General features: G+C 40.6%; 1 protein-coding gene across 1 annotated transcript in view; it reads left to right on the plus strand.

The window, feature by feature from the left end:
• Positions 1 to 17,029, plus strand: part of LOC100760261 (26S proteasome non-ATPase regulatory subunit 1) — a 71,445-nt gene extending 54,416 nt beyond the window's left edge. The window contains exons 19-25 of the mRNA XM_027397443.2: positions 5,002 to 5,104; positions 6,425 to 6,594; positions 8,709 to 8,801; positions 10,794 to 10,880; positions 11,679 to 11,825; positions 14,336 to 14,491; positions 16,813 to 17,029. Coding sequence (XP_027253244.1) covers positions 5,002 to 5,104; positions 6,425 to 6,594; positions 8,709 to 8,801; positions 10,794 to 10,880; positions 11,679 to 11,825; positions 14,336 to 14,482 — 747 coding nt within the window. The 3' untranslated portion in view covers positions 14,483 to 14,491; positions 16,813 to 17,029. The remainder of the gene's footprint in view (positions 1 to 5,001; positions 5,105 to 6,424; positions 6,595 to 8,708; positions 8,802 to 10,793; positions 10,881 to 11,678; positions 11,826 to 14,335; positions 14,492 to 16,812) is intronic.
• Positions 17,030 to 17,280: the final 251 nt, after the last annotated feature.

Consider the following 17,280-nt stretch of genomic DNA (forward strand, 5'->3'; position numbering starts at 1 on the left):
GATTAAAAAGAGAATAATTTTACTACTTCCTCAAAGAAATGCAAAGGAAAATGAACTTGAATATTGTGTAAGATTCATAATGGAAATCTGAAGTGTTTGTGTAATATTACGTCATAGTTCTAACACTTAGCCTGCACATTGTGCTCTTGGTTTAAATAATACCAGTATATCTTTGACTTGTTTATATCAGTTTCTCATTTGTTCACACCCAGAAACATAAACCCAGGATCATAGACACACTTCTGTATTATTATAGACAGAATTTAGAAGGTTTTAAGTGCACACGTTATTGGAGCTATTTTCTCTTAAAAACCTAACTCCCTTCTTCATGAATCATCTGTTGTTTGTCTTGTTAAATGAAATCCACCATTAGCAGTTTATTTGAACATTTACATGGTAATATAGTGTATAAAAAGATGAAAAAATTACAATATAAAAATAAGCTCTCAGGGATGAGCAGGTGATGAATCCTTCCTTAAAAGTTCTTGCTGCTCTAGTAGAGGATCCAAGTTCAATTCCCAGCATCCACATCAGGCAGCTCACTAACTGTCGCATATCCAATGCTCTGTTCTGGCCTCTAAGGATACATACTCACATACATATAGATAAAGTCCATTTAGAACTAATAATAATGAAACCCAGTGCTCTTCTTAATCTTGACAACATTTATTCTGTGATCTGGTACAAAGAATCTTCTCTGACCACTGGCAAGTACGTGTTGTCCCACCATTGACAAGTACCTGTTGAGAAGCAGGATCGTGTTTAGCCAAGCTTGTTAAACTCCTTGCTTCTAAAATGAAGTTGCAGTTTGGTTAGATTAGACTTTTGTTGACTATCATGATTCATCAGAAATGAATCCAAAGAATTGTAATCCTTTTTCCTTGATCAAAAAATAGCATTTCCACTTCCAGAAGTATAAGGTTAGCATTTAGAATTTGATAAATGTTTTAATTTTATGCCAGAGAGATGGCTCAACAGGTACAGGTATTTGCCACCAAACTTAATGACCTGAGTTCAATGCCTGAAACTACACTCCCAAAAATTGTTCTCTAACCTCTATACACACACACACACACACACACACACACACACACACACACACTGTTCTTTTTTAATGTAAGAACTTTTTTTTAAAATGTTTAAGGAAGTTAGGTTTTTAAATACTCATCTCTGTAGAAAAATGTTTATAAAAATGAAATTTTATAAAATATTTAAGATATAATATACTATTAGAGTGGAGTCCCAGCACGCAGAAGGAAGAGGTGGGCAAACACCTGTTGAAGAGTTTGAGGCCATCCTAGTCTACAGGGTGAGTTCTAGGATGGCAAGGGCTACACAGAAAAGCCCTGTCTCAAAAAAAACAAAAAGAAAAGAAAAAAAGACACTATTGTATAGTTAAAATTAATAAAATTCAGATGAAAACTGAAAATATGTATGATTGTGATAAGTTTTATTAGTCATTTTTGCATGACTGTGAACAAAATACCTCCTGGAAATCATCTGGGTTTGTGGTTTCAAGGAATTTTAATTCATCATAGAAAGAAGACATGGCAGAATGACTCTTTCCATGTCAGCAAGAGTATGGAGGGGCTGGGAGGGCTGTTTGCATAGCAATGGATCAGGTAGCAGACAGACCAGAACCAGGGCTATGCTATAACCCAGTGGTTCTCAACCTATGGGTTTCAACATCCTACATATTAAATATTTACATTATGATTCATAACAGTAGAAAATTATAGTTATGAGGTAGCATCAAAATATTATGATTGGGGGTCACCACAACATGAGGGACTATATTAAAGGATAGCAGCATTAGGAAGTTTGAGAACCACTACTATAACCTTCAAAGTGACCTTCTAGTGACCTACTTTAACCAGTTAGGACTGGCCTTAAAGGTTCCACCACCTAAAATACCACCACCAAGGAACCAAGGAACTGAGACATCTCAGTTTAAATCATTGCACAATGAAATCATGAAGTTATCAGTAAGAATATCTTGACAGACATCTCAAGTTTAAACCATTACATGGTGAAATCATGTTGCTATCAGTAAGAGTATCTTACAAGTTTGCTTTTAAGGACCCAGGTGAGCGGGGTGGGGGTGGCACATGCCTTTAATCCCAGCACTTGGGAGGCAGAGGCAGGTGGATCTCTGTGAGTTTGAGGCCAGCCTGGACTACAAGAGCTAGTTCCAGGACAGCCTCCAAAGCCACAGAGAAACCCTGTCTTGAAAAACAAAACAAAAGGACCCAGTTGACTGTAAAATCTGACCTAGTAATGAGTCATTTGTTGCCTTTATCCTGCTTATGGTATATAACTGTATGTTTGCTACTTCAAAAGTACTAATTTGATTATGGAATATTATTCCACACCCTACCAGAAATACAAGGTGTGTATGTCATATTGGCTTTTTTTTTTTTTATATATGTGTATGGGTGTTTTGCCTACATATGTGTCTGTATGCCACATGGGTGCAATGTCTGATACTTGCAGAGGCCAGGAAGAAGGTCAGATCCCCTGGAACTGGAATTACAGAATGGCCCTGTGAGGGTTGGGAATTGAACCCAGGTCCTCTGAAAGAGGAGCTACTGCTCTTTACCACTGAGCCATCTTTCCAGTCCTCATGTTAGGTTTTTAAATCTAAATTCCAAATACATTTGGCCTCAAGGATCTCATGGAAGGAATTACAGTTGTATAGTTGAAGTTCTAAACACAGATGTCAAAGAAAAATTAAAACTTCCAAACCAGTTCCTGATATGTCAAGATAATTTCTTCAGCCAGAAAGAAGAAGAAAGAAAGGAGGGAAGGGAATGTGCTCTGCAGAACAAATAGCTCCAGAGAATTTTGTTCCTTTCTGGTTTTTCTAGTAGTATAAGATATCAAATGCAGAGCATGATGAATATTTAAAATGCATGATTTTAGAAAGGGTAGATTTTAGAAATTTGTACATAGTAGAACACATGGATCACAGAATAACCTAATTTTAAGTTAATAGTTTCCACAAGTTCTAGGTTTTTTTTGGGGGGGGGGGTATTGCCATTCCTTTTGTTTTACTGTTTTTTGAGATAGATGACTCCCTGTGTAGTTTGGGCCATCTTCCACTCTCAAGTGACGGACAGGGTTGTAATGTACACCTCTGTGTTTGGCCATGGCACCGTCATATTCTAAACCATGAAGCTAGTTAGAAAACTATGATATGATAAGATTGTATTTAAATTCTCCCTTGTAATGTACATGCAGTATTTTGGTATTTATTTTTATAAGTTCATGAGATATTTTTAAACCTTTAACACATAAAATTTCCATCCTATGTAAGGTAATGTAAGCATCATCTAAAACAAGTTTGGAATCAAAGGAATTTGACCTGTTGAGCCAGAGTAAAAACATCAAACATTAAGTTATTTAAAATTAGTTGTGAACTCAGTATGGTGGATATTATAGTTTTTAAAGAGGTATGGCCAGATGTGTATGACTTAGTAGTGAATAAAACTGAGAGCCATCTTTAAGAATGTTGTTTTGTTAGCAGTGTTTAGGTGGCAGAGCTGATAGTCCAGAGGGTAGTAAGATTCTGCCTCCATAAGACATCCGTGCTCACTTAAGTATGAAATGCCTCATATTTATGTGACCACGTATTGCTTCCGGTAGTCTTTAGAACATAGATGAGAGAGATGTTATAAACCTCCACAAGAGGGAAAAACTGGAGTGCAGAAAAGCTGGTAAGTGGTTAGATACAGTTAGATACCTGTGGTCCCAGCCACTAAGGAGGCTTCAGCAAAAGAATCATTTGTGCTCAGGAGACCTGGGACACTTTACAAGAAACCCCATATGAAAAGAAAAGGGACACAGGACAGACAGACAGACTAGTAAAGGCTTCCAAGAGCAGAGAGTCATATGCCAGGGCTGTCTGAATCTGTTACTCAGCCACAGGACCGCACTGTAGCCATCAGACCAATATAAACAGAAGAGATTCTGAAAGAATGTGTGCTAAACTCATTATGTTAGGAAACTCAAATCTGGTGTTTTCTGCTTTTGGCAGATTTGGGGAGCTCCATGATCATGTGCTTCTTGAACAAGCAGACTTCTTCCTGAGTGCCTACCATTTGAAAGCACTGTCGGGAAAACAAGGAAGTGTAAGACATGGAAGAAGCATAAGATAGTGCCCCACCTCCACCCAAACAGTTAAAGAAATCACTTTATTTATTAAGAATATTTTATAAGCCTTTTTATATGAAAGCAATATATATTTAATTTCAGAAAATACTAATGCATACAAAAATTACTGGTAATCTCACCCTAAGTTGAATCATAAAGAGTACTGATTCTGGGTCGGGCGTTGGTGGTATACGCCTTTAATCCCAGCACTCGGGAGGCAGAGGCAGGCTGATCTCTGTGAGTTTGAGGCCAGCCTGGTCTCCAGAAGGAGTGCCAGGATAGGCTCCAAAGCTACACAGAGAAACCCTGTCTCAAAAAAAAAAAAAAAAAAAAAAAAAAAAAAAAAAAGAGTACTGATTCTGACCAGGTCTTCAAAAATTGTTGTGTGTTCAGAATGCACATTCTTAATGTTTGTAAATACACTCACAGTCTGAGGGAAGGGTCATTTACATAAGGTAGAACCGAACGGCTGTGCCTGTTAGAAGATCTGCTCGGTTGACAGTAAGCAGCATAACTGTAATTCAAAGTGCAACAAAAGCCTTAGTGTTTGCTTGGACTGTTTGGGCCTGCTGACTGCCTGGTGCAGAATGAAATCTTATTCAGCATTCCCTTGAGTCTGAATCATCCACTGTGGAATGAGGACTGAAAACAGCCCATGCTCCCACACTAAGAAGTCGGAACACTGATTTCAAGCACAGAATTGTTCTGCCTTCACATCTGGTCCATCTCCATCTTCTAAATGTCTTGAAATTGAGAGATCAGTCTCAATATCGTAAGCAGCTTATTGGGTGCTTTTTAATGTCACAAATGGACAGAGTTAGACCATAATTTTTCTTCTTGCTTTTTCAGGTGAATCAGTTCAGGCAGCTGTATTCCAAAGTCATCAATGACAAGCATGATGATGTCATGGCCAAATTTGGCGCTATTCTGGCCCAAGGCATACTGGATGCAGGTAAATGTTCTTAGGTCTTCCAGATGTATGTAAATCTAATGAAATAGCTAATCTAATGATCTGTATGACATCATGGAAATTGAGTCTGAAGCAAATTATTTCAGGGTAGAACTTGAGGAGTGTATAGTTTCCAGAGATAATTTTCAGTTATTCAAGCACAAACATATATGTCACACACACACTCACTATTCCCTCTTGCCTCCCTGCTGAAGACTGAACCCAGGACATCACACATGGAATGTAATTATACCACTGAGTATTACCCATTTTTATGTTTTATTATGAGGCAGGGTCTATTAGTTGCCCTGGTTGGTCTTGAACTTGCTATCCTCTTACCTCAACCTCTTACAAGTAGCTGACAAGTGCTTAGCAAGTCCTAATCCTTGTATACAACAGCTGTATAAGCTCAAATTATTTTCTCTCTTTGTTCTCTTTCTTGCTTTGTAAGGTCTACCTCATAGTGTTGGGAGTGTTAGAAATATTGGAGAGAAGTTAGAACAGTTCTAGTTACTTAGTAAAGTGTTCGGTGACTTTCATCTGGGGTTTCTTTTGTGGGAGGAGTAGCAGGGTTCACTCTGTAGTCCAAGGTTACTGGGATCATAGATAGTCATATACCACTACATCCTGCAAAAATCCAGCTCTTTAACTAATAGCTTGGCTCTCCACTCTTAATTCGCTGGCTTTCAAGCTGTGTTTCTCTATACTCCCCAAAAGGGTAATCTAAAGGATGTGGCAAGAGACAGAACAGGTTGAGGTTCAATCCATTCACCTTCTCACAGTACAAACTCCTGATCATAATCAGCTGATTTCATTATTTATTGTATTCTTCCTTGGGAAACGTTTGGAACCCAAAATTAATTGTTAGAATTTTCCTTTTGTGGGGCTAGAGATACGGCTTAATGGTTAAAGAGTACTTTCTGCTCTTAGAGAAGACCCAAGTTCAGTTCCCAGAACCTACATCAGGTGGGTCACAGCCTCCTGTAGCTAAGTTTCAAGGATTCAACACCCTTTTCTGCCCCTGTGGACATCAGACACCCACATAGTACATATACATATATGTAAGCAAAACACTCATACACATAAAATAAATTACTGGATGCAATGGTACATACCTTTAATCCCAGCACTCAGGAGGTGGAGGCAGTCTGATTTCTGTGAGTTCAAGGCTGACCTGGTCTACATAGTGAGCTCCAGGACTGAGAGTCTGTCTCAAAGAAAAACAAAAAAACTAAATCACTAGCTGCTTCCCTAGTGAGTACCTAGAAATAACTTTTCATCTTGATGGGTTGCTCTGCTCATGGTCTTTGTCTTTTTCTGCAGGTGGTCACAATGTCACAATCTCCTTACAGTCCAGGACTGGGCACACTCATATGCCTTCTGTGGTTGGCGTCCTTGTTTTTACCCAGTTCTGGTTCTGGTTTCCCCTTTCGCACTTCCTGTCATTGGCTTATACCCCTACCTGTGTCATTGGCCTTAATAAGGACTTAAAGGTATGTCTGTGAGTCCTAAGCTTTGTGGGATATCTGTGAAACTTGAAAGGTGACTGTTTCAGGTAGCATCTTTTCGTTCAATCTGAGTTAGCACTTAGTCCTTACGGAGTAGAGTGTGTCTGTGGCAGTTTTGAAAGGAAACATTTGCTAACTGTGTAACACTGGACACCTCTTTTGAGAGGGAATGATGGGGTACTTAATACAAAACTATGAAGAGATTTTATAAGCCATTCTGTGTATTTTGGGTGGTTTGGTTTGTTTTTTGTTTTGCAATAGGGTCTCACTCCTGACTGGCCTGGAATTAACTATGTAGACCAGGCAGGCCTTCAATTTACAGAGACCTATCTGTCTTTGCCTCCAGAATACTTGAATTGAAGGCATGTGCCACTATGCCTGGCTAGTATTTTTGGTTTGGGGGATAGATAGAGTCATTCTGTGTAGCTCAGTGATCTCTGAACTCAGTCAGCATCCCTTTGCCTTAACCTCCAGAGCACTGGAATTCTAGGCCTGGGCCACCATGCTCGGCCACTTTAATTCAAAGGTAGCAGAAGGTTCAGCACAGTTCAGTAGCCAGTGTTGGTTCAAACTTTGAGAGTCTGACCCTGAGTGGTTTATTTTAGGCATATTTAAGCATAGCACAGTTTGGAGAAAAATTTCCCGACAATAATTAACGCAGTCTCTTATGTACAACAAAGCTGTGACTACCTTATAAAGTACCTATGTTCCATAAAGATGGGTTCTATAGATTGACTGAGAAAAACAAGCTCATGATAAGGGTCTGGGGAGGACCCTGGGTTGTGTCCAGCCACACAGATAGCACAGAGGTCATCAGGCTGTTAACCACATCCGCTCTCAGCCTCTGGGTGGAAAACAGATTAGACATCTCTCTCTTTAAAGAGACAGCCCTGCATGTTTAACATTACTGGTTCCCCCAGTGCTTCTTCTCTGTGAGCACAAAGACCTCCTTGCCTGCTTAACAAAGGATTACTAGTGTAAGGGAAAGAAATGCAGGCGATAGTGGTAGAAACAAGACCAGCAGTGAGGAATCAGGGAGTCTGACAGAACAAAATTGATTGCAAAGGTTAAAAGTTTTACGTGCTACGTGCCCTGTCCTCACAGTTTTTAATCACATTTTTAATGGGGTTTGTGATTAGGTTTTTCCCAGTCCTGTGACCTGATGATTCATCTTGTTCTTCCTTAAAGGCTTTTGGGCTTTTAAATACCTCCTATATCCTGCCATCACTGTTTTTTTTTTTTTTTTTTTTTAAGATATTTTGTTAAATTTTCAGAATGATTTTTTTTAAGCTCAAATTTGTCTTAAGTAATTCCTTATACTAATATTTCATTATAGCTGTACAACTATTCTTCAGTAAATATTTCAATGTTAAAACTACTCACCGCATCTTTATTTCTCAAAACAACAGTATTTTGTTTTCCTAATCCTTGATATTTAACGTTGTCATTAAACCCCCTATGTAATCTTTGGAGGCTTGCAGTCTGCCAATTTTATACTGTTTCATTCTAAACAATGAAAGTGAGATAGACAAGATAAGTTCCTGTCTTGGCAAATGTGGTGCTTATTTCCATTTTTCATTAATGCAAAGTAGGTAAGTAAAGAAAGATGCAGGCTAGAGAGCAGGTTTGTTCCATAAGCAATATGAAGCTAGTTTTCCATTAGGCCTGTGTTAGAAGCACAATTGTGTGGTAAGGAAACTGTATGCAGACTAATAAGTTGTCAGTGTGGTACAAGGAATGGTCGTGAGTATTTATTAAGCAGAAGGAATCTGTAGCTCTTTACTCAGTAGGTAACAATTATTCCCATGTTCACAGCATGAATAGCATTTAGCCCACTAACACTGGGTGGTTTGGAGAAAGCACGAGAGAAAATGATGCTTGTTCTGTGGCAAAGCTTTAGGATCTGTAGGAAACTGAGTACCAAAATTAGTTCACATTGCTTTTCGTTGAGCACTAACATGGAACCAGCTTTGTTGTTGAACATTTAACTTGCATGGAAACTTTCCATCTCCCTTTGCGTCTGTATGCTTGTTAAGAACTGAATACATGCCTTGATATTATTTCCATGGAGAAAACAAAAGAATGTTTTATTTCTTCAGATGCCAAAAGTTCAATATAAATCAAATTGTAAACCATCCACATTCGCATATCCTGCCCCTCTGGAAGTACCAAAAGAAAAAGAAAAGGAAAAGGTACGTTATCTGAGTCTTTGAGTAACATTTTTCCTTGTTAGAGAAGCTACTAACTGTTTAAGTGATACAGTCTTTAAATCTGGTGGGTCAGTTGGTTTGAGTAGGGTCTGACTATGGGGTCCTGGCTAACCTGTAACTTGATAGTATATCAGACTGACCTCAAACTCACAGCACTCCGGATATAAAGATGAAGGGCATGCACCATCATGCTGCACAGCTTTAATTATCTGTATGTGGAGGATATTCATCTGATGTGGTACCCACAGAAACTAGAGACATGAGATGTGTCTTGGAGCTGGAGTCACGGGCAGTTGAGAGCTGCTTGATGTGAGTGCTGGGAACCAGACTCTGGTTTTTGGAAGAATAGTATAGTATAGTATAGTATAGTTTAGTATAGTATAGTATAGTATAGTATAGTATGTGCTCTTAATGGTTGGGCTATGTCTACAGCCTGTTCTCTCTCTCTCTCTCTCTCTCTCTCTCTCTCTCTCTCTCTCTCTCTCTCTCTCTCTCTCTCTCTCTCTTCTCTCTCTCTCTCTGTCTGTCTCTGTCTGTGTGTGTGTGTGTGTGTGTGTGTGTGTGTGTGTGTGTGTGTGTGTGTGTGTGCGCGTGCGCGTGTGCACATTTGAGCACTAGGGCCCTTAAAGACTAGAAACCAGCATCAATCCCTTCTGGAGTTGGAGTTACAGTAAGTTGTCAGCCGATCTGCCTGGCATGGATGCTGGGACCCAAGCTCAAGTCCTCTGGAAGAGTAGCATGTGCTCTTAGCTGCTGAGCCATCTCTCCAACCCTAGCCTTGTTGGGTTTTTTAAAAGCAAACTTGAGGTGATGGCTAACATTAGACTTAAATATAAAGGAAAGAGCCTTTTCCTTTCTTGGTATCCCAGCCCATGGCACAAGAGTTACAATGTGCAAGAGTTTGCTCTGTTCTCTTTGTCAGTACCTCTTAAACCAAAACACCAGCATTTTCTAAGTGCTGATCCTTTTATCTGGTGTACATTTAAGGACTTTTTTTATTTGATATACTGCAGATGAGGCTACAATAAAAGTGTTTATATACATATTTGTGTTCTTGTGTAGTTTTATCTGTCACTTAGAATAGTAGGTGTGGAATTGTGTGGTCAAAAGTAACTCATATTGTCAGACATCGGTGGCACCTGCCTTTAATCCCAGCATACAGGAGGCAGAGACAGGCAGATCTCTGTGAGTTTGAGTTCAGCCTGCTCTACAAAGCAAGTTCCAGGATGCCAAGGCTGTTACACAGAAACCCTGTCTCGGGGAGAAAAAAAAAATGTAACTCATATTATTTATTTTCATGTGTATTACCAAAAACAAGCAAGCTTTTCATGATGCTTATGTGGGGAAAATTGCTCCTTACGTTAAGATAATGTTTCATATTAAGTATTTGTTGATTTTGCTTTACGTTTTCTGTATAAGTAGAGTTAATTTTACAACTGACCACATTCAAGATAGCAACCAATGAATATCCTTTCACAATGCATTTATTACTCCATTTTCAAAGTTTTATTTCCCCCTTAATTTCAAGTGAGATTCATCAAGAAAGACCACTCATAGCTATTGTGTATTACCATTAAGGTTTCTAGTTGTAAGAACATCTCTATGACCCAGAATTTTCCAGTGCTTTCCCCATAAAGCCAACAAGTCTGTGCCTCAGAAGTAGATGAAGGCAAATTGACACCCAAGGCAGATCACAAGACAGTGGTTGTTTAGGACACAGCTCCAGTAGCTAAAGATGATAGTAGCAGCAATGGTGTATCTTACTTAATGTCCTGCTTGCTTTCCCATTACTCTCCAGTAGTTTTGTTGTTTACAGAGCTGCACTGGCTATGGTGTTATAATCAATACAAAAAGCAACCCTTTCATGATGCTTGTGTGGGGAAAACAGGGACACACTGCAGGACTGTTTCCTTGGGCTTGTTTCTTAGTATGTAGGGAAGAGATTATAACAGTTGCCATTTTGACTGATTCTAGGTCTCCACTGCTGTGTTGTCTATTACTGCCAAAGCTAAAAAAAAGGAAAAAGAAAAAGAAAAAAAGGAAGAAGAGAAGATGGAAGTGGTGGGTATAGATCTCTTGTTAATACCTGTTGTGGTCCAGATTTCTTTAACACTGTTGTACTTTGTGCTGAGCTTTTTCAATTAATTATCCAGCTTCCAGCATACAGAATCACATCATTATGTTAGAAAGAAACTCTAGAAAACCATGTTTGTATTAGCTTTTCTTGTTGCTGTAACAACTTCAGAGAGAAGAAGGTTTGGGCTCATGGTTTTAAGGGGTGAGGGATGGTGGCTGGGGCGTCATCTTTGACAGTGGGAGTGTGCAACATGGCTTGTTCATGTTTTGATCAGGAAGCAGAGAGTTCAAGCTGGCAGCAGAGCAGAGCAGAGCCACTCCACACCCTGTAGGCCCACCCCTTCAGCAGTGAGGCCCCATATTCAGAAAGCTCCCAGATGTTCACATACATGAGCTTACAGAGGATATTTCACATTCCCACCAAAACAGTGTCCTTTTGTGGGAAGGTAGACCAATACAGAACAGGAATGAGTTCAGAGAGAAAGTTACAGCTAAAGTAGGCTTTGTAGAACAAAGTTCTGAGTAGACAGTGACTCGGAAAAAAAAAGCGAGACTTTCAGGAAGATGGACGATGATCTGTTTAAATAGACTCACTTTTCTGATCTCTGTTGGTAGAATGCCCTTGTCATCTTTAAAACAATTCATACCACCCTGAGTAGAGTCTGGTATCATCTTAGCTGTACTTTGTACCTGTCACTGCCTTTTGTACCCGACAGTGGCCTACAGACTTAGCAGATGTGGGACAAAAGTGACCCTTTATTGATGGCTTTCCTCTCATCCTAGGATGAAGCAGAAAAGAAGGAAGAGAAAGAGAAGAAAAAAGAACCTGAACCAAACTTCCAGCTGTTGGATAATCCAGCACGAGTTATGCCTGCCCAGCTAAAGGTCTTAACCATGACAGAGACCTGCAGATACCAGCCTTTCAAACCAGTAAGTTACCAATGACTCTTAGCTGTATTTGCTGGTGGGGTGTTAATCTGGAGGACTAGGTAAGACTGGCAGAAGAGGAGAAATCCCCAAAGTATTTCAGAGCAAGGTAACTAATACCTTAAAAAAAAGAAAAGCACATGCTCCTGGAAAAACAAAAAACATTCCCTCAGCCTCATAGATATTTTTGGAGAGCTTTTCTTTTCTCTAGTAAATTTTGGGGGGAGGGGGGAGAGGAGGTAGGGTTCAAGGCAGGGCTTCTCTATATAATAGCCCTGGCTGTCCTGGAACTCACTTTATAGAACAGGCTGGCTTCAAACTCACAGAGCTCCCCAACCCTGCCGCCCAAGTGCTGTAATTAAAGGTGTACACTGCCACCACCTGCTATCGTAATTCCTAAGAACTATATTCTCTCTTCTGTCACAAATTGAGGCACATAACTACAAAGCCAGATACTGGGTTGAGTTTAATCTTCCTTCCTAGGCTTTGTGACCTTGGTCCAAGTGCTAAATGTTTCTTTCTGTTTCTTCCATTTGTAAAATAGAATTATCTCAACTAATAGGCACAGATCAAAGACATTAATATGTAGCCCAGTGTGCTGGCACACACATTTGATCCCATCACTTGAGAGGCAAAGGCCAGCCTAGTCTTCAGCAGAATATATTACCTTCTCCTTAGCAAATGAACTTTTTTGCCAGCATGGGAAGCATTAACCTAAAATGAGATACGGCTATAAGCAGCTCTTTAGATGTGTGGATTGTGTTGCAGAGTGAGAGTGAGATCATTTAGCTCTGATGAGCATATAGTAGAAGTTAGAACCCATAGTTACAGGTTTCCAGAAACTTGGAGATCTCTTCTGAGTGGATATTTTATTCTGCTTGGAGGTTCATCTCCATTTACTCCATTAGGAATTCACATAAACTTTTAGGCCATGGAAAATGAGGGCAGTGGTCATATTCTCTGTTGTTCTTGGGCTATTGGTAGTTAAGGCAGAATCCATTCATAGAATGCATTCTTTGCAAGAAAAGCAACTTCTTAAGGGAGAGAGCTGTAGATTCTTTGCTGTGCGTAGTCTAGAAATTCTTGAAGGCACACCAGTTTTACAGCATGGCAGGGCAGAGTCTTGATGAGTAAAATCAGATTAGGTTCAGCTGCAGAGATACTGACCCACGTGAGTCCTTTGACTGATGTCTTATGCTTCTTCCCTTCCCTGTAACGTGCTTTGTAGAAGTGTGCTTTTTCCAGATGTGCCTTGCCACTGTTGACTGATTCGATTACAGAGAGCAGTTTTCCATTTCCTTTGACACAGACAAGCAAATAGAATAAGATTAGCATACCAGAAATGGTTGACTAGTTTGGCGTTTGAATCAGTTAATAGGCTGAGAGAGGGCTTAATAGAATTGCTACTACTTTCCTTTGTCTTTCCATCTGGTTTCTCATTACTTACATCACAGTGGTTTCTAGTTTACAGTGAAAACACTCAGATATATGTTGCATTTATTATTTTCTCTGGCATTCTGGAATTGCTGGAAGAAAAAACAACCTTTTATTTGTAAATTTTCTTGAATCACACAAATAGACTAGAATGCTTCAAAACTGTAATACTGGGCTGGGGAGATAGTTCAGCCATTTATGTGTGTGTGAGAGCACAACAAAAAACTATAATATACATTCACATCAAAGATCTAGGGGTACTTGTTACTCTTGTAGAGAATTCTGTTCTGTTCCCCAAACTCACATGGCAGCTCACAGTGCCACCGGTAACTCCAGTTTCAGAGAATTCCGTGCCCTCTTCTAGCCTCCTCAGCTATTACACACACCTGGTGCACAGCCATTCATGCAGACAAAACACCTATACACATAAATAAAAGCAAAAAATCTTTTTAAAAGTTTCCAGGAGGTGGTCTTCAGGTTGGGGCTAGCTTTCCCATGTTTTAAACAAGCTCTCAAGTGGTAATAAAGTTGCTGATCCAAGACCACTGTCTTGAGTAGGGTAGGAAGGTAGCCGAGTGCTATGTAGGGACAGTAAACATTCTACCCATAGTCAGATCTAGGCTAATAATCATTTCTTTGTCTGGGAAGCACTTCTTGAGTTGGGATGCAACATCCACCGTGCACTGGGTTAAGTTGGCAGTCCTCCCTGGATAGGAGGCTTTTTTGTTTTTGTTTTTGTTTTTTAAGATTTTATTTATTATGTATACAACATTCTGTTTCCATGTATATCTGCACACCAGAAGAGGGCACCAGATCTCATAGCGGATGGTTGTGAGCTACCATGTGGTTGCTGGGAATTGAACTCAGGACCTCTGGAAGAGCAGTTGGTGCTCTTAACCTCTGAGCCATCTCTCCAGCCCCTGGATAGGAGTTTTTTACACTAATGTAATTCTCCCTCAGCCTTTACCTGGCGCAGCAAGTGTTTGAGGGCCCATTTAACAAGGACCCACTCTAGATGGCAGAGCATTGTGAAATGTGAGTGGCACTTACTGTTTTCCTCTGCCCGTGTGTGTGTACAGCTCTCCATTGGAGGCATCATAATTCTGAAAGACACCAGTGAAGACATTGAAGAACTTGTTGAACCTGTGGCAGCACACGGCCCGAAAATTGAAGAGGAGGAACAAGAGCCAGAGCCCCCAGAGCCATTTGAGTATATTGATGATTAAGGACCAAGGGTAAGTATTCGTCAGTCTCCTGTTTGTTCCTTTTTTACCCAAATAGCTTTAAAGCTTCTCAACCCATGCACATGGACTACATGTGCATTTTTCTGTAACGCTCTGCCGGCTCCTCAACGCCAGTAGTCTGCAGACTGTTCTTAAGCCTGAAGGAGATAGGGAGCTGGCCCCAGAAGAAAATCTTCTGGGGGGAAGGGGGTTTGAGACAGGGTTTCTCTGTGGCTTTGGAGGCTGTCCTGGAACTAGCTCTTGTAGACCAGGCTGGCCTCAAACTCACAGAGATCCACCTGCCTTTGCCTCCCGAGTGCTGGCATTAAAGGCGTGTGCCACCACCGCTTGGCGAAAGTCTTCTTAAAAATAGCTAAACAAAGCTAGGCATGGTGGCATATACCCATAAACCAACACAGGAATTTCAAGGCCAGAATTGGCTATATAACAAGGTGCTTCTTGTTCCCCAGCAGAACAGCTGGGATGTTCTTGGTGATAAAGGGACTAGAATCGATGTGTACTCTTGTAAGCTTCTTGGGGAGAGCAGTCATAATTAGTCATTCATAGGCCATGCCCTGTTCTTTTCAGACAGGTTCTCTGTAGCCCTGGCAGTCCTGGATCTCACTATAGATCATGCTGGCCTCGAACTCACAGAGATCCAACTGTCCTGAGCACTGGGATTACAGCCGTGTATAGGCATAGGCTTTCTACTAATGCCCCTTTCACGTATTTGGTGGAGCTTTAAGACATCTGATGTCCTTAGAAACGGTACCCTATAAAGACCCTGGGGTCACCAGTTGGTGGTGGTGCACACCATTAATCCCAGCACTGTGACGGGAGAGGCAGGTGAATCTCTGTGAGTTTGAGGCTAGCCAGGCCTACAGGCCAGGCCAGGCTCCAAAGCTACACAGAGAAAGCCTACCTGGAAAAACCAAAAAAAAAAAAAAAAGAACCTGGGGTCAAACCATACCACAGACACTTCTCTGGTTGTTAAAAAATGATTATGCTAGTTGTTTAAAACTAAGGTGGAGAGGGGAGGGGTGGCTGGAGAAATGGCTCCGTAGTTAAGAGCACTGCCTACTTCTGCAGAGAACATAAAGTTCAATTTTCAGCACCCACATGACAGCTCCCAACTGCCTGTAGCTCCAGTTCCAAGGGACCTGACATCTTCACACGGACATACATGCCAGCAAAACAACAATGCACATGAAATAAAAAAATTAAATTATTCTTTTAAAAAAATAAGGGGATCCTTAGCTTGTGAAACTTGAAATAATTGTAATTACAGAAACTCACTATTTTAATTCCCTCATTTTTTATAATCATCACATATCTGAAAACACATAAAAGATATGTAATGATTTCTTTAGTTTCACTAACGTAACAGACATTTTCAGAAAAATATGAATTTGTTTTACTCTAAAGAAAGTAGGAGGTCAGGGAGATGCTCAGAGCTAAATGTGCTTGCCACCAAGCCTGACAGCCTGAGTTCAATCCCTGAGGCCCACGAGGTGGGAGGAGAGGAGGGACTTCCAAATGTAGTCCGATGACCTCCACAGGCATGTTGTGCACACATAATATAGACCCACACAAAACAAATAACTTCTGTAAAGAAAGAAAATAGGAGCTATCATTTGCTACAGTAGTATAAGAAATACATTAAGGGCTGGGGATATAGCTCAGTGATAGAGATTTGTTTTGGCGCCACACAAGGTCCTGAGTCAGCAACATACACAGAACAGACAAGTTACAAATCTAGCACCAGGGCATACAGAGATTAGCAATTGAAGACAGAAACCCTGCCATTATAAAATAAAACCCTGCCTCAGAGACCGAATCGTAGAGTGGAAGGTTTGTATTAGGTCTCTCTCTCTCCCTCTCTCTCTCCCCCTTCCTCTCCCTCTCCCCCTCCCTCTCCCTCTCCCTCTCTCCCTCTTTCTCCTCTCCTTCTCTCCTCTCCCTCTCTCTCTCTCTCTCCCTCTCTCTCCTCTCTCCCTCTCCCTCTCCCTCTCCCTCTCCCTCTCCCTCTCCCTCTCCCTCTCCCTCTCCCTCTCCCTCTCCCCTCCTCTCTCCCCCCATCTCTCTTTCCCCTTTACCTGCCCAGCATGCTCATGCTGTAATGTCTTGCTGAGACCAGCCAGGTTGTATAATTCAGGACACAGCTAGACATTGACCTCTTAGGAGTTTTTTTAAAGGGTGGAATACTCATTAGGAATCTGGCATAACAGGGCTGCAGATGCTGAGTGGAGCTGGGTTTAGATTTCAACTAGTAATTTTTTTTAAAGTTTGGGAATAATGAACAATATCAACTTCTGCCACTTTCTCTTTCCCAGGATTTCACATTCTCAGCTGAAGATGTCTATCCTGGCACATACTGCGATGTCTGTGAGGGAACCCACACTAGACCTACTCGATGCACACATCATTGCTATGCTGACCTACAGAACCTGTGTCCCGAGTCTTTGGTTGAGAAGAAGATAACATGACTGTTTAGTGTGCTCTTTCACAGAATTTGGTTTTCAAATAAATATGTTAAAATCTCCAGATCAACAAGACTTTAATTGATTGGCTTTTCTTTCTTCTTTCTCTCTTTTTGTTATTTTTGTTTTGTTTTGTATTTTTGAGACAGCGTCTCACTGTATGTAGCCCTGGCTGTCCTGGAACTCACTATGGAGACCAGGCTGGCCTCAAACTCAACAGAGATCTACCTGTCTGCCTCCTAAGTACACTTGATTTATTTTTTCAACCTGTTTTTTTGTTTTGTTTTTAATGGATCTGATGCCACCACCATAAGCTAATAA

The sequence above is a fragment of the Cricetulus griseus genome, chromosome 2, assembly GCF_003668045.3.
Source record: "Cricetulus griseus strain 17A/GY chromosome 2, alternate assembly CriGri-PICRH-1.0, whole genome shotgun sequence".
NCBI classification, from domain to species: domain Eukaryota; kingdom Metazoa; phylum Chordata; class Mammalia; order Rodentia; family Cricetidae; genus Cricetulus; species Cricetulus griseus.